Genomic DNA, 25,898 nt, shown 5'->3' with positions numbered 1-25,898 from the left:
GTCATTATGGGAGGATCCTGGATTACGCTGACCTTGGCAATGTGCCTGATGACAATCATTCTGCTGCTGGCAGTGCGACGGGGGAAATTTTTGTATGCTCTACGGAAAGTGCCTTACCCTCCAGCATTTCCTATCATCGGGAATGCTTATCAGCTGTGCTGCAGCCCGGAACGTAAGTAGAAATGCAATTTGGTGACCGATGAAACGAAACTTAGAAAATTAACAATTCCAACTGCACTCGCCAAGCTGTAACATTAACTATAACATTGTTGCATTTAGCAGAAACTGAATTATACGCGTAAATTAACATTTTTAGGAATCAAATGTTAATTGCATAAATTATAGTTATAATTCAAAATATTAAGAGGTAATTTTTATTTTGTTTTCAAATTGACGTCTTGCAGTCCAGATATATACATATTAGGACAATGAAAAAGATTATACTAAAAATTATCAGATAGATTCTTAAAAATGTATGTCCTGTAAAAAATAATGCACATATTTTTTACATAATGTACATGGAATTAATAAATACATAGGATGTTATAGAAATGCTATTCTTTCGGAATTTATTTTCAGAAATTCGTCAACCAACATATATAATACATATTTATTTATTTATATATATATATATTTTTTGCTTTCGGAAAAATAGTGGACAGAATTTATGCAACAATCTAATACGTACGTATATACTATGTATTCTTCAAATTGCACGACCTGTATATATGTATACATGCACACACATACACACAAAATTCTATCCGTTAGTTTTCCTAAAGCAAAAAATACAACTCTCTTACACACTGAGGAATTGATAGTTCAAATACTGTTTAGAAAGTTTGAACCTGGTTGGCAAATATAATGTAACACAGAGCCCATTTTTTTATAAAATTAAATTACTGTGTATTGTATTTTCGAAAAGATCAAAATTCTTGCAGCAACCTTATATAATACCTGTGCACTCAATATTTGAATGACACGTCTGTATTACAATAATACCAAAATTTGCAGAAATTTTTTGCCCTTACACCAACATTTTTTTTTAATTATTTCAGTATAAATATGTATGTATTCCAAAAAGAGAACCGGCAAAGTTTATTAGACTTTATATAATAATTTTATGGACGACAACCGAAGAACCAACTTGTGTCAAAATTTTACGTTGTATAATCAAAAATGATAAGTAATACATGCTATAAATAATAATTATCGAAAAGTTATTATATAAATATTACGACCGTAGTAAGTGTTTACTTTAAAAGGTATCCAACATGTTGACATTGAAAATCAGTAAAAATTTATTGGATCAATTATCGTTCGAAATTTTACGTAGATCACATAATTCACAAAAACAGATTAAATAAATTTTATCAACACATTACCAGTAGTATGTATGATGCGAGGCATAAAGGTGAAGTAATTGTCCGTAAGACAATTATTATCCAGTGGAAAGATTTTATTATGCGTAAACAAATACGAATATGACTTCCACAAAATAACGTTTGGTACAGTCTATCAAACTTATTTCGGAAAAATATTATTCACTTTGAAATTTCGGAATACGACGGAAATTCCTTCGTAGTCTTGTAAATATGTATTATTGCTAGAACAAAATGAACACTTTAGATACACTATCGAATCATATTTTCAGAGAATTATTATAATATATCACACTTAATTAAACAGCTCTGTCGAAGCCAATACCAACAATGAACGAATAGCGTCGAAAAACTAATAACAAACTGTTCATTCTGCGATCTTAAGTAGTACACGTGTTTAAGTTAACACTAAAATTGAAGGTTTACGGAATGTCTACAGATATTCAATTGTATCGTAAGTAAGAAATCAAAGTCCTTTTCGGCACACACGCACGCACTATCGCGAATACTAATGGGGTCGATGAACAAATCGTACATTAATCGTCAGAGATAAGGCATGTATTTTGGAAACAAGTTGTCTGCTCTAAATATGAAAAGCAAATGAATTGGTGCGAGTGCACGCGCGAAAGAATCGGGGGAAGAAAAGAAGAAAAGAGGATTTATCCACCTCGGTCGTTCTGAATACTGAAGATAATCGTTAGCCTCTTGGGCGGAACGAGACGAAGGAATAAGCAGGTCGAGGTCGTTCGTGGCGTGAATACGATGCCACGATGCCATATATAATTGTATGTAATTGCACAAAAGTACATAGGTATGTTACAACAGAAATGGGGGTTGTCTGTAAAGAAAGTTTTTTTTTAAAGAGATTCTATAAGCCTCAATTGATTTGAAGTGCTGTCGTGGGTCAAAGTCACGGTTCTAGTTGTAGGTCATTCATGATTTACAGTTGGTCAGAAAAGGTTTCTGTCAGGGGTGTGCGGGTACCCGAAATCACGGGATTCCCGAGACTCGGGTCGGGTCGGGAAAAGTCGGGCGAGAGCGGCCGGGAACCCGACAGTAATAATCGCATCGGGTTCCCGACAGATGTCGGGTCCCGTGAGATCTTCGGGTCCCGTAATATATTCGGGTCCCGAAACATATTCGGGTCCAGAATGATATTTTCGAGAACTTATCAATCTAACGGCAAAAACGTATACTATACGATACGATGCCATATTGAATCTTCAGGTTCATGATATGAACTATAAATGGTAAATAAGTTAACGATATCAAATGGAATCCTGCGGTTGGACAGGGTTAATAATACAGTTTTCAGTACACATTTCTTCGTACGTTATGTTTTTATTAAGTAAAATAAATAAACTGGCAGTATTAGGGACATTTAATCTATCATGCAACATACAGGCATATATAATATTATTATAAATTATAATGTAAAACACATAATTATTGCCAGACAATGTCGAGGAATTCGACTTCGTTTCGCTGAATTGAAATCGTTAAATATTCTGAATAAGTTCAGAAACGATAAGACATGCACGTAATGCAGCGATACGAAGATTGCAACTTTGCATTGACGCAAACGGTAACCACTTCGAGCATCTTCTGTAATGTAAGAAAGTTTATTTTACTACCACATTTGACCTTGCATGACCTTCAATGATAGCTCGCTGAAGTCGTCTCAACAACGGCTATCACATCGCGATAAAAAAAACATAGCATTCCATTAAAAAAAATAGAGATGACCTTGAAATCTCCTCTATACCTTCACCCACGCAAAAAATGTTTGTGTCACAATATGCCCCCCTTTATACCGTGTAAGTTTTGTATATAACATTTTTTCATATTATTACAAATAACGACAATATTCAAAGTGGATATAGTTATTGCCCACCCTGTGTATACAGGGTGACAATGAAATACCCGCAATACTTTCGAAGACGATAACTCTATGAAAACTTATCGAATTAAAACAATTTTTATTTTATTCTAAAGAATACAAAACGGTAAATAAAATTTTACAATAAGTATTCAAAATGTCCTCCTTTAGCCTTCGCACTAGCTCAGAGACGCTTCTTAAAATTATTTGTGACGGTCGCAAACTCTTCAGTAGTAATTTGATTCCAGGCTCTTTCTAAAGCAGACTTTAACTGTTCTACGGTGATGTATTTTTTAGAGGAGATTTTTCTCTCCAAAATTGACCAAACTGAATAATCTATTACGTTGAGATCGGGTGAATTTGATGGACATATCGTTCTATCCCACACCTCCGAAAACAGCTCTTTGCACATTCTCATTGTCGATTGGGCCGAATGCGCCGGAGCCCAGTCTTGTTGTAAAATGCACTTATTCTTTCCGAAGTGCTGACGTGCCCACGGATAGAATGCATCTCTAAGGATGCGTTGTTGATAGGTGATGGTGTTGATTTTTAAGCCTTTGTCGACTAAAACCAACGGCGTTTTGCCTGTCGCACAAATGCTGGCCCAAACCATTCCAGAAGTCGGAAAATGGCGACGTTGCACAGAAACTCGTCTTGCTGACTTATTTGAGCCCTTTGGCAACAATTGTCTATCGTTCTGACGGTTATGACGTCGCTCAATTATAAACATTTTTTCATCCGTAAAAAGCACAGAACGGTGACGACCACACGCAACCAACTGAAGAAACTTCCTTACTTTCTTCCTTCGCTGCTTTATCATTTCTTCCGTCAGATAATGACACCGAACCAGCTTATAAGAATGGCATTTTAGGCCGTTTTTGACCATCAATCGAAGTGATCCGCGGTTAATGCCAATGGTTTTAGCCATTCGTCGCATTGATTGGACGGAATTGCGATAAATTCGGTAACGTATTTTGTTGAGATTATCCGAAGTAATAACTGTTGGTTTTCGTCCCTTTCCTTGTCTATTTTCACATCCACCAGTCTCCTTGTATCGTTTAATAGCGTCGTACACGGTTCTAAGTGGCATTTTGAGCAGTTTCGATATAGCTTTTGCTTTATGTCCCTTTTTGTACAAATTTGTAGCCGAAATACGAGCTTCTTTCGCCATTTTTGAATCGTATAATGTCATAAAAGTTCGTAGAGGGCAGCACTAGGATATACAGAATTTCCCGCGGAATTCAAATATAGCATTCATTGTAAACGAAAAATAATAAAAACAGGACAAACATCTGAGCAAAAAAAATTGCGGGTATTTTATTGTCACCCTGTAAGAAAACACTGCTGTATACAGGGTGGTGCACGCAACTTGTTCATCCTGAATAACTTCTAAAGTATGCATTGTATGAAAAAAATGTTGTATAGAAAAGTTGTATGGTTTGGAGGGATATATTATGTAATTCATATATTTTTTTGTATGTGGAGGCGTTTCGGAGATTTGAAGGTCAACTTCGTTTTTTTAAATGGAATACTATACTCTTTATGCCAAAATATCGAAGAGAGTTGAATTCTGAGTAAAACATTATTCACCTTTATTAGCTCTAAATCTAATAATTAACGAATAATTTCACCTCGTCTCTTGAAAATGTACTGTGCGTAGTATCAAGTTGGAGATTTTATATCAGTGTTTATCAACACTACACTTAGTAGTTATTCAACATATTCATATTATATTATCAACACTAGACACATGATCGCAATCGCCTATTCTGTTCGTGTTTCAGTATTAAAGTTATCATCAGTGTTTGTACGTGATTATCTCAGTGAGATAAAGGCAAAAATGAAATTCAATAGAGTGAAAAATTGGACATGCTTTTAGTTTATAGTGCCGTACGAATACTCGATGCAGAAACAATTCAGAGTACAGTTTCCTCGTTGTTTAATAGATTGCATAATTAATATGAATGGACACTATTTCAGACACCTACGTCAGTGAATGGTAAAAGTCTCACAGAAATCTTTGCTGGTAACGAATCTCCAACTTGATACTACGCACAGTACATTTTTACGAATCGAGGTGAAATTATTCGCTAATTATTAGGTTCAGAGCTAATAAAGGTCAATAATTTTTTACTCAGAATTCAACACTCTTCGATATTAAAGGAAGATAAAAAAACGAAGTTGACCTTCAAATCTCCGAAACTTACAAAACAAATATATGCATTACATAATGTATCCCTCCAAACCATACAACTTTTCTATAAAAAGTTTTTCCATAAAATACATACTTTAGACTTTAGAAGTTATTCAGGGTGAAAAAGTTGCGTGGACCACCCTGTATATAACGAAATATTCATTTTAAATAAAAACATTCATTTTTTAAGGATCTTTATATAATTTTATAAAAACAAAACATTTTTTTTAATTTTCATTTTCATAAAATAAAACAAAGATCTTTAAAAAATGAATGGTTTTATTTAAAATTAATATTTTATTCCACATATAAGTAAGAAACTAACGGATAATAGTTGTAATAATAATGTTATGATTTTATAAATAGCGACACGAATTTATGTACATAATCCACTAAATATGGCTACATGTCATGTGCTATTTTATCTAATATAAATTGTGCGCTTGACAGGTTCTACAGCCCCCCCCCCCTCATGCCTACAAGTAGAAACTCTCACGAAAAACTTCCTATCCTACTCTCATGAAGCCTTTACTGTAGTTCTTATTTAATAAGAATATAGTACATACTATGTCAACCTCTCTCAACGTTTGTTTTGGAAAAGACATACTACTACATCATCCGACATCAAAGTGTTGTCAATGAAAAGTTTATTATGAAAGATGTTCGAACTGATGAGCGTTATTACTAATACAGAAATCTGTTTAATTATTTGAGATTTTGCACGTGCACTAAAGATAGTCTTTGCATGCTTTCTGGAGTCGTCGATGGTTCAATAAAATTCAATAAATCCCAGTTACAATAAAAATTTCATTGTAAATATCTCAACAAATACCTACTCTGGATCTATTATACATTAATACTTATTTACCCAGTCTCTAATAAGCATTTACTTTCCGTAAAGAAGTATAGGGTGCTTTACTTAAAACAAACAAGATAACTTCGCGAAAATGGAAGTGCCAAAACTAAACTATCGCGAACAATATTAAACATTCCGTAAGTTTTTTTAAAAAATTTACCACTCAAATCACGTTACTTTACAACGAACACAATTATTAAATTTACTTCTATTAAAATGCTGCCATCTATTGACCAGCGGGCTGTAGCATTTTGTACGGAAATTCTGAACTAATTTAAATAATTTTCTGTATAACTAGTTTATTGCTTAATTTCTTACATTAAGTAAAAAATATACGTACTGACCAGAAATCGGGACATTGACCTTATATGATAAGAAATCCCCAATTAAGGAAATTCGAATGCCACCCTCGAAGGCAGATAGCAAGAGAATGGTAAGATGACGAAATTAGTCTACGCATCGAAATCCACCACTGTCTGAAGGACGCCAAGCGTCTCGTTGCACTTCAAGGTCTACGAGATAATATCTGTTCCTTTTGTTGAGTTTATATTACTCGATGACTTCGTCTTGCAAACATGCATGTTGCCATTTTTACCGGTCAACGTCCGGCAATCGAACAGCCACTCCTTTACTAGAACTGCAACGCGACTTTATCTTTCTCTTTTCATTTTCGATCAGTCAATCCTCCTCATCGTCTTTCTGTCGTCGTATCGTTTCTTTTTCGACGTTTTATTCATGTTGCGAAAACAAAAAGGGCCTTGAGATACAGTAATAATGACGACTGACCATGACTATCCGTAGACTAGGGTCGATGACCATCAACATTCGCATGGAAACATTAAAGATATAATACCGAACAAACCTTTTCTTGTTGCTATATGAGAAATAAGCGTACTACTAATTTTCAATTAAGTATACGTAGTAACAAATCTATGTAGAAGATTGCGAATTTGTATGCAAAATGACATTTTTTAAAATAATTTTTGTAGACAACAGCAAAGATTGGAATTTCTTTCTTTTCTTAAATATTTTATTGGGTTCAAAATAAAATAGAAAACATTTTACATCTGACGAAAGTTCTTTCTCTATTGTATTACACAAAAGCCCTATTGGCTATAAATGCATAAAATCCGCAGTCCAGTAATGAGTGTAAAAGGAATTTCAGTATATTTAATGAATGTTAACGGTAAATACAGTTCTTCGATAATAAGAAAAATTTTAATCACTTTTTGATGATAATATTAACAAAATTAGATTACAAAATTAACACATTTTGAAGATTCCATACTAAAGGGTTTTCCAATAAGAACGATATGATTTTACAATGAAATAAAATAAAAAATTTAACGTGATTAATATAAGTTGTCTTTGCGCTCGGCACTCGGGGGCTCGCGGCAGGGAAAAACCCTTGTTCATGCGCACTGATTGAACGAGCCTAGCTTGAATATGAGCCATTTTCACCTGCAGGGCACTCTGGTGAGACCTCTCTGCTAAGTAACACCTCAAGGAGAAGACGTACCCACGTGGTAACATGGCACTCCTAGCGGTATACACATATAAGCAGAAGGCTCAGTACCAAAACTCCTATCCCACCATTCCACTCTAGAGGAAGACGCTTCCTACGCGGTACGGCACCTCTAGGTTTCTCCCTCCTTCGTTTCTCCTCTCCGTCGCACCGTGAAAAAAGACGTGCAGACGGCACTTTCCACTAATGATGGGCAGCATCGACTAAAAACTATCGACTAAGTCGGTAGTAACCAACGACTACTTTTAGTCGACTAATTTTTTCAGTCGTCGACTACTTTAGTCGCTTGAAGCGACTAACTTCAGGCGAATAATATTAGTCGCTTGAAGCGACTACTTCAGTCGATTAAATATAGTCGCTTCAAGCGACTCGCTCGAACTATCGAGCTATTGATCGCTATTGACTGGATCTTGATTATTTTCTTCGCGATGCAAACGAATTGTAATTTTTCCATATATTTTTTTATGCATTACCAAGAACTGTGCAAATTATTGCTTATAACCTAATTGATTTTCATAAAAAATTTAGAGCAGTTAATTTTTTTAAGCGCCAACATTAAATAGCTTACAAAAAAAGCGAATATTAGTAATTGTTTAAAAAAACTTGTTTACCACTTATATTTTTGAAATTCTATCTATGAACTAATACATTTCCAAAAGGTAAATACACCAATAGTGCTGAAACGTTGATGACATTATCTATACATAACCTATAAAGCAAAATTTCAGTCGATAGTATGTTGCGACTAAATAATCATTAGTCGATAGTTTAATTTAGTCGATGGTGCCCATCACTACTTTCCACGTTTCCTTTTCTCTCGCTCTCTCTCACTCACCCCAGTCCGCACCCATTCTTACCCCCACTCTGAGGTACTGGGACCGAAGCAGAGTTTATCGCGACGTCCGGGGAAAACCAGTATCGCAAAATCTTTAATCTCCGTGCGTTTGTGTATTTAGTCTGATTGTTGTTTTATTTATTCTTTGGACGAACCCTTCTCCGGGGAGAAAGTGTATATTTGTATAAATAAAAACTACTTACAAATTACGTCTACAAAACTATTTTAGATGCAACCAAATTTTTTTTATTATTTTGAAGTACAGTTTATTACAATTTTATTAAAATATTCAACACAATCTTATACGGTTGTGAACCCAAGTCTTTTCGCAAAATACGCCAAGTTGTCGTGTTTCTAAGCCTTAATTCTTGAGCAGGACGAGGAATCGATAAATTTGGGACCTCTGCAACACTATCTCTTACAGCAGCAATGTTCTCTATACTTCTTGCATTTCGAGATTTTCTGTAAAATCCCTTTGAAATTTTTCAATGATTCGACGAATAGCAAGCACAGAAGGAGTTGAGTATTCACAAAAGAACGTCTATTTCCATAAATTTTTTTGATAATAACCAAACGTTCTTGAAGCGTGTACTTGGCCATGATAAATTGTCAGAGTATACTAAACACAAATGACAACTAGTAACAGTTATAACTAGACTGCGGATTTTTATGCAAAATGATATTTTCTAAAGCAATTCATACAGAGAAGAGCAAATGTAGGAATTTCTTTCTTTTCTCAAGTATCATATTCGGTTCCGTATAAACCACAAATCTTATTGGATTTGATGAAAGTTTTGTCCTTTATTATATTTTATAGGCCCCTATAGGCTATAAATGCATAAAATCCGCAGTTTAGTTATAACATTTTAAACATGGTTGCTATTTCATTTTAAAATCATATGATTCTTATTGAAAAACCAATAAGAAAATACAACAAAAAAAATCGATTTTTTTGATCGGTAACACTAGAATACTCTCTTGAAGTTTTGTAAAACTGAGTTGAGATACAAAAGAAATTGATCGTTTTCTGTGTAACAATTCAATACGTTGCTCTTCTAAATCCCTTTAATGAAAAATATGAATTTATTTCTTACAGAAGCCTTTAAAAAGATGATCAAATGGGGAAAGGAATTGGGGGATCTCTACCTGATTTGGGTAGGCATGCGTCCCTTTATCTTCCTCTATAAAGCAGAAGCGATACAACCATTGCTGAGCAGCAGTGTTCACATTGACAAAAGTCTAGAATACGAGTATCTGCAACCTTGGCTTGGTACCGGCTTGGTGACTAGCACTGGTAAGTATATGAAACGTGCTACTTTGTTGTCTCATTAATTACCATTGCAGATGGTTAACTAGATTTACAATTGTGCGCTTGATTTGTTTTCCACGTTGATTTCCACGTACGATAGGGATAATACACTGTTTCCTATTCATAATGTTGCATGCAAATTTGATTTCTATCATGTATACTGCCCGTAGATTTATAGACCGGGAGTATTTGAATAGCTTAAAGTCACACAGATTCTGGAACGTAATAACAAAAGATCGATGAAGATAGAAAAAGAATTTAACACTAAACGTACCGGTACTTTACGAGTACCTATTCTTACCATAAGGGGTGAAATGACCTCTCGTGGTACATAAGGTATGAAAAGAATTTCTCTCGTTACAAAATAAGCTTACGAGAAAAATGGAAAGCGAGACATTGAATAATCAGATAATATAAGAATTTACAGAAAGTCAGATGAGCGAAAGAAATAACAATGAATACAGATACGTATTTACGATTTTAAAGTAAATTTTGGAAGTGGTCATCTGACCCCGCTTGGTACGTTTAGTGTTAAAGACCAGTCAGAATTGAACTACCAGACTATTTTTATTGTATCTGTAGTAAATTGATATTCAAATCGAAAAAGGAAATATTTTTAAACACTATATGACATGTGCCATCCATCTCACGTAGTGCATTGTCCTTGGTTTATGAAAAGAAATTTCGCGAGATGGAGTATCTATTACTGAGGAATAAAATTATTAACTCTAGATTGATCCAGAAACGAGCGGCAGGCATCAAAAGATGTAAGAATTGTTAGATTTACAGCAGTTGTAAAGAAATAAACATTTTAATTTTAATTAATAGTCCAAAATAAACATTTTTAATCCACTGTATAGTACATGCTGCAACTTTGATTGAAATCGGTTAATACAGGAACGAGTAACAGGTATCGAAATATGTAAAAATCTTTGAAATAAAACCATTAAGAATCTTTGAAATAAAACTATTTATTTTCTAAGGATCTTCGTTTCATTCTATGAAATTAAAAATTAAAAAATATACCTTTTACATGTTAAATGCTAAAAAACTATGTATATATATGGACCGTTTATTTTGAAAGTGGTGTAAGTTCTTTTTTAAAAAAAATGAGATATGACGTAATTTATGTTTAATTTAGTGTAAACTTTTTGTTTATAACTAGTTAGTATTGAATATCTTAAAAAATGCCACTGCTTTGTTAAAAAAAACCTATATTTTTTAATTGTCAGATCTGCTAACATTTAATTTTCTCGAAACAAAAGAAAATGGACTTGCACCACTTTCAAAATAAACGGTCCATATAGATGTAATAGTAAACACTGCATATCACATTCTTAATTAAATAATATTAAATTAATAAGGGCGGCGATACTGTTTTTGCACACGGGCGGCCAACAACTCAGAAGCGGCCCTGGTTAGGGCGGTCGTACATATACCTGTCTAGTTGTAAAATCAATCGGGGTCTGTGTTCGCTAAAGCACTATCACCGGATAAAGATAAGACGTAACAAACAAGCAATGCTCAATCAATTCACGGTCCTAAAACTTTTATTATATAGACAATTGAAGCAGAATTGCTTTACATATTTAAACAATTCGTTGAAGTTCTGGTTAAACTGTCTATTTAATAATGGTTTTACAATCGTGAATTACGCGCTTTATCTATTCCTTACGCCGACTTAGGCAGCGCGCGGTGAAGATAACTTCCATACATGCAGCCTCAATTTGAACTATTTGAGGATCAACCAGCAAGACATACGGTAACATAATTACCTAAAAATCGTTAATGTGCACTATCTGTTTGATTATACGCATTCAAGTACTCCAACGTACACAGAATACGAGAAAACTGCAAACATAAATAATAACCTTTTTAAGAATGCAAAAGTAAAAATTCCAGTGTATCCATATTTTATATTTGAGTATATAGTTTTCATATTCAAATGTATAAAACAATTAATTAACATTTGGCCACAAAACTGAACACAAAATGTTATGTTTTCAATATCTTGTTTAAAGAAATAGACTATTCTGGATTCCAATCGGGTAGCTGGATTTCTTATAAAAAAACACACAATATTGCAATTTATACCGTTCTTATATCTCTAACAGTTTCCGAGATATTCGGCAGAATACATTTCACACCCCTAACTTTAAGGGTGGTTTTCATCCGTTTAACGTGGATAAGAGCAGCTAAAAGAAAATATGTGTTAAATATTTTTATGAGAACTACGATCTCACAGTTTCCTCAAAATCGGCGATTGTCAATTCGGGATGTACCCTTGTTAGGTGGAATTATTTAGTCCTAAATAGGGCATTTTATTTGCCTAACTGCGACCGCACTGCTTTGTCCAAAGCAGCTTATGTAGTCACCTTTATTTTTCTCAAAGTCCGAACTCCTAATTACGCATCCTGTACTAATGCCCACAGGAATCCCCCCTACCACAGAGTGTTAGTACATATACAGGGTGTTTCATTTAACTTGACAATTCGAAATATCTCGAGAAATACGCATCGTACGAAAAAACTGTTTCAAATAAGCCCTCAATATTTTCAAAGGGGCCATCCCCCTGTGTTAAAATTAGCCCGCCTCCACAGCCCTCGGGGGGTAGGGCAGGCAATTTAGTAATCTTAAGTGGAAACCCCCTTCTTCTTCCCCTCTTCTACTCTGCTGTCTAACTCTTGTCTTAATTTTTTAATAAACCATCCACACCTTCCATACCATTTTCCCTACCTTAATTCTCCTTTACACTGCCCTCTCCGTTTGTATTTCCTTTCCTTGCATTAACACTTGTATTTTCCCTACCTTATCGTTTAATCTTTGTATTTTCTCCTGTCCTCCCCATTTTGGTACCTTGTGTTTTTAACTTTTCTACCTCCGCCGACCCTTTTTCTATTGCCACATTCATTTCTTATTCACCTGCACTTCTCTAGTCCCTCGACAAATATGTCCTAACCTCAAAAACCTCCCCACACTTTTTCACGCTTTTTTCCTCTATTCGGTTTCCTAATCCCCTCCCTTTATTTCCACCTATTCCCTTCTACCTATCCCCTCTATTCCTACTTAATTTTAGTAGAGCTGACTACAAAAATTTTAACGTCATTTCCAAATGCAAATTTTTGTACCTTAAGGGGGGAGACTCCGTGGCCCGTGTGCTGTGTCCGTGCGCTCACACAATCAACGGGAACCATGTATGTATACGCGATACACGAGAGAGACATTCGATTTCGTAGAATCCAACTTCTGCCTCGACAATTGCACAAATGCACTTTTCACTGGTATAGAACTCACGGGTAGACTTCCCTACAGGGTGGTCTGGTCCGTATAAACACCAATAAACACATTTTAATTGAAAGAATTAGAATTTTAGAAATTGTGCGATTGTGACAGACGCTTGGAGCGCGCGTAAACAGACGCACCGTACACTGTAACCCAGTCTGGTAGTACTTTTGCAAGGACCAAATAATATGGCAATGGTATCTTGAGTTTTGTAGCATAACGTAGTATTAGCAAAAAATTTTCCAGCCATTTGGATATGACGTTTCTGCCCCTTGAATTTTGACACCTTTAGGCGCACGCCCCCGCCAAACGCAAGATTTCCGACCAGCCAGACTGACGGTTTTGGTCAATGGTATCACTGCCAGCGTTGTTTAAGGTAAAAAATTTGCATTTGGAAATGACGTTGAAATTTTTGCAGCCAGCTCTCCGTCTTTTTGTATTTATTTATTCTTGTCACACAAAAGCTTATGCAAAAACGTACAATACTGAAGTACGTTTTCAGAAATATGTTCCAAGTGATATAGAGAACGACAATTTTACGCATTTACAGTTCGTATGAAATGTAAAAGAGATAATGTACTCTGTTCTAGGTGACAAGTGGCATTTTCGAAGAAAATTATTAACACCAACGTTTCACAGTGGTCTTCTAGAGGTGTACTTAAAAACAGCAATTAGAGAAGCCACGATATTAATTTCCTGTCTGAGAAAAGAAGTCGGAAAACCCTCTTTCGATATAGTCCCCTACGCAAAACGAGCCACACTAGACATAATATGCGGTAAGTGAAATTAATTGTGTATTTTTCTAAATAATATACTGTACTGTCTCGAAAATTTCGAATGTCAAATGCCTTCCATTTCTGACGCGTGAACCTTCAAAGCAGTGACTCTCATTGCACCCATAATTCACCTATTTATTTATGATAATACTTTTTTTTCTCTTCCCTATTTTTTATGTATCTTTTACCACTGAGTCATTGTGAACTGAAAGTGAGAAACTGAAGGTGTTGAAATTAAAAAAAAATACAACAGCACTCGGATAACTTTGTTATAGTTCTGATCACTGTAGTACTCTGTTGTGTTGAAGACTTCAGGTTTGGAAATTTTAACTTATTCGCTACTGATGGCATCTTTATATAGTGTAAGTATAATATATATTTTTAGAAAAAATTAGCCTGTTTTTTTTTAGCACATTCACGATTGTATTGTTATATAAATATGTTCATCGCCAGAGTCAACAGACACAGTTTATTTAAACATGTTGCGATTCGCTAATCTTTTGCTGTTTGCTTTTCGACTTATTTTTGGACTTGAAATCGACCAAAATAATAGTTCTATCAGAGTTTGATGCTTTCGGTGGACACTGTTTTTCCCTCGCTTTTCTTCTTCTTGTCTTTCCAGCATTTCTGTCGTATTCGTGAACCCGTTTCCTCTTTGCGTATCTAACGCGATACCTATAGTAATACAGTTTGTTTCTTAGAAAACATTAATTCAGATTCACACTAGCGGTCGTAGCCGACAGTAGCGAAAGTGTTAAGCGTGTATCAAGCAAGCCTTTCCAATTCCATATCGGTAATATACTTATTTGACACAGTTCAATTCCTATTCTAATAAAATAATATTTGTAGCGTCGATAAATCATTAATTTCAATTAATTTGACATTTACAACAGATGTTACACTTATTATTAATTCTTCTTGTTTTTCTTTGTTACTAGCTACTTAATTTGTTTATAAGAAATTAGTGGTAACAATAGAAGAAAAATTATGGTTATGACTTATTGAGAAAGATGTCTTTCTTCAACACGGCGATCATGTAAATGTAATTATAATATACTGTATATCGCCCGTAAACGATTAACACTTTAAAGTAAAACATATATCTATACAATACCATGATTTACTTCCATACAATTTCTTTCTTCTCTTAGATTTCACTCTCCGTTTCTTTTTCGGCTTTGATAACTCAATTATCCGTTCAGTAGCTATTAAAAATATTACAGTTTTAAATTATTGAATTACAAAAATCACATTGTTTTAATACAAAATTAGTTAACGATCCCATCGGTTCAACTTACATACGTACGTCAATAATTAAATATTGCATACTGCCAATTTTTTCTAGGTCAAGGTCACTCAGGACGTTGACCTTGACAAAATAGTTAAGGTCAAGGTCATACACAGGATTGCCCTTTTTCTACATAATTACCCATACAGAACAAAATACAGTATACAATATCGAATATATTTTTGCGAATATCTCGGGAACTAAAGCCGAGCAGCGGTAACATGTACAGGGAAAAGTTATTCCGAATGATGACCTTGACAACATATTTCAAGGTCATTGAAATCGGTGAAGATGGACCTACTCCGAATAATTACCAATACTTTAAAAATATAATGGAAGGGCTCACGAAAAAACGACCCTCGTCAATTTTCTCGGTTTTCGTGATAACAATAGATTCTAGTAGTCAGAAGAAAGACTTACAACGTGATGGATCGTAAATATACGGTTGATATTAATAAAAAACGACCTATGTCCTGATTTATTCTGAAAAGGAAATAGATCGAGGTCAACTTGTCGAAGAAGTACTTCGTCACCGATTTCGATGATTTTTTAATGTTGTAGGAATCAACATTCTGAACAACTTTTTCCTTTCACAAAAATGTCGGTCAGCCCTAGTTTTCGAGATATTCGCAAATGATTGTAGGTACCTTTACAGTGAAGGTAAAACTGCTGTTTAGAGGACTGCAGACACTCCGATGATCTTGACCTTGACATAAGTTGTTGGGGTCATCCTCCTAAGTGACCTTCAAAAGGTTTTAGCCACTGGTTATTTGTTAAAAAGTTATTAACAAAAAAAGATCTGTCCATATATTCAAGCTGGGAATAAGTAGAAACGGAATGCAATGAACAAACGTGTGTGCGAAGTCACTACCCAGTGTTAACCACGTACCCAAAATAAGAAAGTAATGGGACCGACAGTTTTTAGGAATATCTCGGAAACTAGGGCAGACCGACATTTTCATGAAAGGAAAAAGTTGTTCAGAGTGTTGATTTCTACAACATTATTCAAAAATCATCAAAATCGGCGAGGAAATAGTTCTTCGACAAGTTCACCTAGATTCTTGAAGATGTCAGACAATTTTTTCATGCTTCTAAAAAGAAAAATTAAAATTAACAAATGGTCGCTTTTGATATAAGCCCCAGAATTGTATAATCTCCAAGTCTTAATTTACGAGTGCTCAAGTGTTTAATCCGTGTTGTTTGTTAAACTTCATTATGTATTCCCACTATGCAACACGTTACAAAAGTATAAAAAATATTATAAGTAACGACGAATGGTACGAACCAACAGCATGAAGAGCACTACGCGAAACGTATCCAATCGGTTTGGAGGGTTGCTGATACATCACTCGAGGCTTCGAAAGCTCGATGATACGTTGCGACGCCTTAGGGATTTGCGATGTCGTTAAAGGTGGTTGATGTGTTTTCGGGTCAACAAGCCGAGCACGTGGTTGAGCCAACTCATTAGTGCGTTCAGTTATTTCATATAGAAGGGCTGATACTTTCACCTAATGCGATAATTAACAGGTTGTTTTAAAGGGTACAGAAGATTTTACACTTGGATGTGAAATCACTAAAACACAACAGTCAATCAAATCCCAGATAGCACATGACGCCTTAAAGACGTGCATTTTACGGCTATTTTAAGTCTAAGGCGCCTTTAAACCGTCTTGAAGGCGTCATTTGATATCGTGTGCTATCTGGGATATGGTAGGTACACGCTATTAATATTTTAACTAACATACTACTACAGCAAAGCTTCTAAATAAGAATCCAAAACAATGCATAAAATTCAGATTTTTATACTTCACAGCGCGTGTAAAAAGATCTACGCGCGTTACGATTTATCGTATAACAATTTGCATGATTTGGACAAAATTATACGATGACTTTTGGAAATATACCACCCTCGCCAAAATTATATTTATACAGTGTGTAACAAAAATGTTGGAGGACCCGGAAATAGGAGACTCGTGAGGTGATTTGAAACAAGTTTTTCCTTAGAAACAATGTTATCTGAGGGTTTGTTAACGAGATATTAACGAAAAACCTCGACCAATCAGAGCGCGAGTCTGCCGGCCGAGTTCCCGCGGTAAAGTTGGCTACAAAACCGTTCCCATACTTTTTCTGAATGGTTTCTGGCTCAGAAATGTCTGCAGAATCCGATACAGTGTATCAAATTCGTGCTGGATAAAGAAGTTTTTGTAAAAATGCAAAAATACTGCGTAGAAAGTACGCGCATCGACTCTTTTTTTAAACTTTGACGTCCATTTACAGCCTTTAAAAATTACAAAATTCAATAACTGTATACACTGATATAATCAGATAACTCTCCTCTATCTTTTGAGGCTAAACTAAACTTTCGAGCGTATTTAGTTTTCATTTAATACGCCATTTTGACCCGAAATTTTGCGTTTTTACGAAAATTCGTGTTTTTCTAAAACTGAAGGTGATATAGCAATTCTGCTTTTGGATTCGTGTTTGGGACGAATAACTGTATAAGGATCACCCGGTGGATATTGCAAAACAGAACCAAGGTTAAAATCTGTTGAACAGTGTTTTTGAATTAGTAATTATTTTATTGTTGTATTTGTAATTGATAATGACTATTTATTTTATTTCTTACTTAAGGAGAATTCATATGCGTACGTGGCTAGGTTCCAAAAACGTGTCGTCATGAATCTTGGTTAGTCTCGCATTTGCAGTTTTCGGAAGCATATTCAACGTTCTTCTCTGTGACGAGTACTTCGAAGATACAATCTGATTTTGAAAACCGCAAGATTCGGAAAGTAATTTTTCATTTTGTGAAATTTCCTGCGGCCTGGCGGTTGACAAACATTTTGACTTGTTTGAAAATGTTTTGCCCGCAGCAGTTAACGATTCGCCTGATTCCCAGTGCCGAGTAATTAATAATGTAGCCATTTATCATTGATATCTATAACACTTGAACAATTTTTTAGTTCAACATTAAGTAAATGTCTGTTTTTATAATTTCGTTATTTTACGTGGCTAACCATCATATACTATAATTTTGAGAATACTGAAAACTGAAAGTTTTTCACTGCCTCCTAAGAGTGTGGACGAATTCAGTTTCACACTGTTCGTATCCGCCCTGGTACTCTATGAATTCAGGCGCGATTTTCAAATCAACGTTACTACTGAAGTATTATTAAATTTGATTTAGTTTTTATATTATCCTATTACCACAGTAATAGGATAGTTCTTGTGTTGTTAGCTGCTCGGATGCAAAAATAGTATCACCGCTCTCATTAGTATAATATTATTTAATTAAGAATTTGATATGCAGTGTTTACTTTTATGTCTACATGTATACATATATGTATATGTATAGTAAGACTAATAATTATAAGATTTCTGATGATGATGCAAATTTCAGTGCAACAGAATTTAATCAAATTAATTGTATATGTAATCTTTGTAACAGTAGTCGTATACAAGAAGGAACTGTCTTTATGGACAGCCCAAAATAGCAGAAGAGCAGTGGTATAGTCGATAGAGTAACCGACTACAACGCTGCAGATCCCGAGTTGGAATGAAAAGCCAGAATTTAAAAATGTAAATCTGTAAATGCTTCCCAAACACCTTAACATATTGGCATTGTAAAAATGTACCACTATTAAAATGGGCGTGCTGTATAAGTAACTTATGTTTCCACTGCTTTCACTATTTATTTATATCACCTAAAGTTTTGTACAGAATATTATAAAACAGACAAATGCAAGATATATAATATTGGAAGAGTAAACACTTTATGCTACATTTATGTATATTCATTACTTACTCATCCCCAACCCGTAGGTATTCGACCATGTGTAAGACTATCCTTACCGTTATTCTAATTGCTCTTTCACGTTTGTTCGATAATCGCAGGAGTCTGATTTGATGGAACAATATTTTTGCAGTACAAATACACAAAATCACTTGTAAAAAAAACGTACTTTACTGTCCGAATATTTTCGCTACTCACTGTATGTCGTTTTGTCTTACAATTGATTTATGAATTATTACTGTATTCACTCGATGTATATGTATATTAATGAGATGACGAAAATGTAATACAGAAAGTGGTGAGGTGCAAAAGTTTATTACAAATTAAATCGATTTGTTAATTTTATCTATAACTTGAAGTAGCAAGACTCACGTACGCGTCATCCATTTTAATGTTGCAGACAGTTCCATGGGATGCCACGTTAACGCACAAACGGATTTCAAGAACGAATACGTGCAGGCTGTGAATATGTAAGTATATCAAATATACTTTATAACCATACACTAAACCATATCTCCAAACTTGAACTTTATTCGTCCAAAAATAATTTGCTAATGTTACGAGAGTATTGTAGGATCATCATTATTTCAACTTCCATTACCCAAATATACAAGGTGTTCCGCTTAAAACAAGCCACCTAAATATCTTCTCTATCTGTGATCATACGAGAAATATTTTTTACGTAATTTAAATGGTTTCGAAAGGTGAATCAGATGGTGGAAAAATTATATGTATAAGTAAATTTGGAATTTTTAGAGTTCAAGGTCATTTCAAGGTCATACTATTATGCGTGAATAAATACATAATAATGTTGGCTATAACATACAACAGGAAATGTGCACATACATGAAAAAACATGGGTGAACTTGAACCATTAAAAAATTACACTTATAAAAAATGTTTGCCGCAAAGTTGTCAAGGATAAAATTATTGAAAAAGAGACATTATAAAAATTTCTTTTTAACACCAGTCTTATGGAACTGTGCTTGATACTGAGAAGTTTCAACTTTATATTTAGCTAGAAAAAATATTTTCATAAAAAATTAGGTAATTATAGATTTTTTTATGGATATTATGATGTCACGGAAAAAGATATGTTAACGATCAATAAAATGTATCTTCTATACATGTCTGCTATGAGCGTAACGTCACTCATTTTCCTTTAGTTTGTTCGACGAACTTTCCAATTTTTTCTTAAAAATTAAAAAGAAATTACATTTTTTTACAATAAGGAAAAGAAATTCATGTTTCTTCCATGTATTTGTATTTCTTTTCCATTTCAGTATTTCGAAGTAGTTTAAAATATTAATCATTCAAATTAAATTGGTAAAATTGACAAAAAGTGTAAAGCGCCATATGGAGTCCCAGCTAAATACGACACCAAACGCGTGAACTAACGTAAACATGACATCGCATGAATTCCGTTCCTTTCTTACTGGGCTGCAGAGTGGTGTGCGCGCACCTGTATGAGAAATACTGTGAGCGAGGGGCCTTCCTATCGTACATATAATGAGCGTGCATTAAATGACTGTCTACTATATTTTACAAACATTTTTCTATAACGAAAAGAAACTGATTCTAATCATAAGAACTTATTTTATACAAATAATTTTTGTAAAAAGTGCTATTATTTAAAGATTCATGCAATCAAATTGATATATCACCACCATAGTTTGTATTCAAGATAGTTAATTTTCATGCAAATATGATATTTTCCTTCTTAGACTAGCTTCTATTTCCCAAAGAAGATTTCTAAACGTCTGGATGGCTTTCGAGCCGATTTTCAAATTAACAACATGGGGAAAACAGCACGACCACGCATTACGAGTTACTCATGGTTTCGTTAACAAAGTAACTATTTTTATTTCTTCAATTTCTCGAATAAATATAATGCACGAATAACGATTAACTATAAATATGGCACTTAATAAATATAATTAAATTATTCCACTATTGTTATTCTTCTTCATAGATAATCGCAGAAAGAAAAGCTGAATGGAAAACAAAAAAAGATGGAAATTTTAACGAACGGATTACTAAGTATCAGGCTTTATTAGATTTATTGCTAGATCTATCGCAAGATGGTGAAGTGCTAACCGATGACGACATTCGGGACGAGGTGAATACATTCATGTTCGCGGGTCACGATACAACAGCAACTAGCGTGTCTTGGATCCTGTATGCATTAGGACGACATCCACAGTACCAGGTACTACACAGGGTGATTCTAAGTAACTGAGCCGGGCTATAGCTCCGTTCCAAATGAAGTTAGAAAAAACTCGTAGAGGAAAATTTTATGTTGTTTAACCAACTCTATCATCGGACTCTATTCTTTTTTTCGCAAGTGCACCAGAACATTTGCAAACAGCAATTTTAGTTTTTTTTTAATGAAATATTACGATTTTTTACATAACTTAATACCTCGTGTCATTGTGCGTATGAAAGGTATAAAGTAAAATCATTAAAAAAATGAAAACACAATACTATAAACACAATTACTATGTTCGCGTTGAATCATCACACAACTATCATATTTACTGATGAATGTACCTTTACTAATTATGGTACGTTTAATCGGCATAATGAACACGTTCGGTCCACAGAAAATCTATGTCTTAGAAAAAGTACGAATAATCAGTTAAGACACAGCATTAAGCTTTTCGCTATTAACGGTGACTATAGTCACCCAATGTTTGACGCTCGCTGTGAACTGCCGGTGACTTTAGTCACCCTTTAAAATTTCGCATTGATTCTTAACTTTGGTAGAGCAAAGTACAGACTCATCTTGATTATTGTCCTGAACTCGGGTTCGCGCCGGGACAATAATCACATAGGGAGAAATGCTTCAGACCCTCGTAGATTCGTTTTTTGCCCGAAACCCGAGCCTCGGCAACAAAAGCGGAGGGGCAACAAACTATGCGCTTGCCAGGTTCCACCCCTCCCCCCAGTGGTGGGGATAAGGCCTGGACAATAATCGTGTAGAACCAACCAAACGATAATTGAGAGGAGTCTGAATATCTGTTATCTTCAAAGTTACGAATGTCTTGTGTTTTGTGCTCCATGTTGGGATTGTCCTGTACAGTGACAGCGCATTCACGAGCAAAATGGCCATAGCGAAAAAGGTAATATGTGGTACTAGAATTGACAACCTGTTATTTCGATAAATGATTTAAAAGAAAGGATTAAAAGTAACTGTTTAAATTTGAATACTGAACAACTACATAATGTAACGAAAAATGTAAAAAATCCTATAAGAAATGTTTAGAATTGAATGGTGAAACGTTTGAGTGCGTACTGCAGTAAATCCTCGATGAGTGTTCGAAGGCTCCTTGGCACTGACAAGGAAGGGTCCCCAGATGTAACACTGGCTTTTTCATGAGATTTAGCAAACTGATAGAGCTTATAATTCTGAAGTCAATGATATTTGTTTCAACCGTATATGGCCATTAGTTTATGAAATATTTAATGTTAAATGCCGAGGAACCTTTGAACACTCATCGAGGATTCACTGCATAAGTTTTCGAAGAAAATAAAATATCTCGTGGAGTATTGTGTTTTCTTACTTATACCTTGTCACGCGCAACGTGATTTTCGGTCGGCCGTGCATCCGAAATCCGCCACGGACAAAAGTTTCCTTCCCGGTCCCGCCTTTACGATCCCGTTCTCGCGATCTTTACCGTGTAACCAGGCGCTAGGTATAGCTGCTTCAAAGATATAGCGTTAGCGATAAACGTGGCCAACCCTTAAACCATTAGTATTCGATCATCGGAGGCCTATTGTGTCCCACCGCATTGAGGGTTGTACGCCACTGTCAGCTATGGGGTTCCAAGGAATAAGGGTTTCTCGTTAATATCTCGTTAACAAAGTCTCGGATAATATTTTTGCTAAGGAAAAACTGGTTTCAAATCACCTCATGAGCCTTCCATTACCGGGTCCTCCAACATTTTTGTTACACCTTGTATAAATGGTATCCTTATTATCTAGTATTATTACATATAAGTGAGTAATATTAATCAAAAAAGCAATCGAAATAAATTTTCGAAACAAAGTATGATAGATATGACTTTAACGTATGGAAGCGATATGGTGTTAGTGACAGACAAAAAAGAAAATATGAAAAACATGATACGGAAATTAGAAAGATATTCAGACAGGAGAAAGTTAACATTAAATACAGAAAAGTCGAGAAGGATGTTTATGTTTGATTATTTGGTAATAGGTATACTGTCATACGACGCGAGAATTTTTTGATGGAAAGAAAAATCAGAAATAGAACAGATTCAGATAAAGTATTTGAAGTGGTGCCTGGGACTAGGTTATTGCACTCCTGGATATATGGTGTTAGAGGGAACAAAGAGGGAAAAGATCCGAATTAAAGCAGGAAAAAGAGCTTCGAGGTACGAAGACGGTATTATAAATGGAAAAGGAAGAGTGTTAGTCAAGGAGTATCTGGAGAAAAAGAAAAGAAAATGGGGGAAACGAAAAATAGTAGAGAAAGAGAGAAATACTTATGGAAAAATAGATACAGCTAGTTAGGAGTAGAAAATATTTTTTATATCTAAAAATTAGGATGGAAAATTGGTGGGGACTGATGCTCCAGTTCCATATATGGTCATGAAAAATTCTCTACAGGAGAGAGGTCCTTTTAGGGAACTACCACTACCCTGCAGGAAAGATATTCTTCTACGAAATCATAACTTCCTCATGTCGCTACAGCTGACGCAAGATAGTCTAAACAAGCGTAATTCCAGCTTCGAAAAGAATTATACAAAGCTTCGGAAGGAGTTTGGATGTAACAACGTTTGCTCGATATTTTGAATATAGTGGGCAGATTACTGTAATTCAATGTTTTACGTGTTAAGAATATCAGTATCATTATTACTGCAACATTGTTAATATAAAAAAAATATAAAGACTTAATTAAATTTTATGAATTTACTTTTCCCTCCAGGACAAAATTCTTGACGAGTATAATAGTGTGGCCGGTACAAAGGAATTATCATTAGATATATTAAATAAACTGACATGGTTGGAAGCATGCATAAAAGAATCTTGGAGAGTCTATCCAGTGGCACCGCTTATTGCAAGGCAAATCTATAACCCTATTACTATATGTAAGTATTAATAAATATTAAACTTATCGCTACTTTGTTTTCAATACAAATACATTTTTTAGTAAAATTATTAAATATATAAAAATATTGCATTTGTTTGTAGTGGGACACGACATTCCGATAGGGTCTACTGTTATCGTCAATTCGTTTCTTCTTCATCGTGATCCTCGATATTTTCCAGAACCAGATACTTATCGACCAGAACGATTCCTTCCGGATGGACCAAAGTACCCCTCTTATGCTTTTATACCGTTCAGTGCTGGATCACGGAATTGCATAGGATGGAAATACGCTACGATGATAGTGAAAGTGCTTATTCTTTTCATGTTAAGAAATTTCCGTGTAGAAGCATTAGATACTGAAGACCAGCTTCGTTTCATTAGCGAACTGGTACTGCATAATGCTGACGGACTGCGTCTAAAAATAAGCCCAAGAAAGCTGGAAACTTCAACTTGAATTGTTTAACGGAGTACGCATGGCCTATTCGACTCGCGGTTTTAATGAACTTGTACAAATGTTATGAAGGTGACTCCAATTGGGTTGCGACTAAGAGAGAACTATAATGGTATATATTATTCACTGCAGTTAAGAGTGGAATAAAACACAACAACAATAGAGGCGCATGAAGCTCATCTCCTCCATTCTTCCAAACAAACATACGTATTGAATTCCTGTGCATTCAAATTACAAACACATTTCTCTGAACATTTTTCTTATTCAGTTGATAGCATAATAACCAAGTAAAGTTTATAAAAAGTCGATTTTCAGCGAATATTGCAATGCCATGATACGTTCCGGCAAAAGCCAAGTGGATTTGTTGTATTATGCTCCATCTTTGATTGGAATGAATAGTATTTAAATAGTAACGTAGCAAATCCATCAGGTTCATGAATATGATCTTCATATTCATATCACATATTCCCAATGGCTTTCTCTCTACATAGGTGTATGTGTGTGTTTTTAGAAAAAACTCATTTCGCCAGAATTCTTGTGAGATTCAAGGCATAATATAAATTCCGAAACGTGAACAAGTTGTATATTAAATTTACATACAGGTTGTCCCAAAATAGCTTCGACTCCCGAAACGGAGAGGTTCCTAGAATGATTTGAAACAAGTTTTTCCTTAGCAAAAATGTTCTCCGAGGCTTTGTTAAGGAGATATTAATGAAAAACCCCAACCAATCAGAGCGCGAGTCTACCGGCCGAGTTCCTGCGTTAGCGTTGGCTACCAATCGCAGCGCGTAGCCAAGGCTACCGCGGACGCTTGGCCGGCAGAGTCGACCTCTGATTGGTTGGGGTTTTTCGTTAATATCTCCTTAACAAAGCCTCGGAGAACATTTTTACTAAGGAAAAAGTTGTTTCAAATCATCTCAGAAACCACCCATTTCACAGACTTACAACTATTTTGGTATACCCTGTATATGTTAAAAAAGACTCATTATGTATTTAATTATGTTTAACAATTATTATTAAAATATAACTACATATATGATTCGTCGACTCTTCTGAGGCAAAACCCATACAAACTTTTGCATTGCTCCAATCGTTTCTTGTTCACACTAGCATGTAACAACTAAGAAAAAATATGGGAAAGACGTAGAATAGATTTATGGGTCAGTTTGGACTCGGAATTCATCGTACACAGCAGTAAAACAGTCCGCCATTCGA

General features: G+C 34.9%; 1 protein-coding gene across 1 annotated transcript; it reads left to right on the top strand.

Annotated features, from left to right (window-relative positions):
- Positions 1–6: 6 nt before the first annotated feature.
- LOC107188170 (cytochrome P450 4c3-like) lies at positions 7–24,916 on the top strand. Its single transcript, XM_015576418.1, has 8 exons — positions 7–172; positions 9,768–9,965; positions 13,853–14,038; positions 19,517–19,586; positions 20,841–20,967; positions 21,089–21,325; positions 24,068–24,230; positions 24,334–24,916. Exons 1-8 carry the CDS (start codon positions 7–9, stop codon positions 24,684–24,686), a joined length of 1,500 nt encoding a protein of 499 aa, XP_015431904.1. The 3' UTR covers positions 24,687–24,916.
- Positions 24,917–25,898: the final 982 nt, after the last annotated feature.

This window comes from Dufourea novaeangliae, unplaced genomic scaffold (assembly GCF_001272555.1).
Source record: "Dufourea novaeangliae isolate 0120121106 unplaced genomic scaffold, ASM127255v1 scaffold130, whole genome shotgun sequence".
NCBI classification, from domain to species: domain Eukaryota; kingdom Metazoa; phylum Arthropoda; class Insecta; order Hymenoptera; family Halictidae; genus Dufourea; species Dufourea novaeangliae.
The sequence above is the reverse complement of the archived record's forward strand: the minus strand, read 5'-3'. Positions and strand labels throughout refer to the sequence as shown.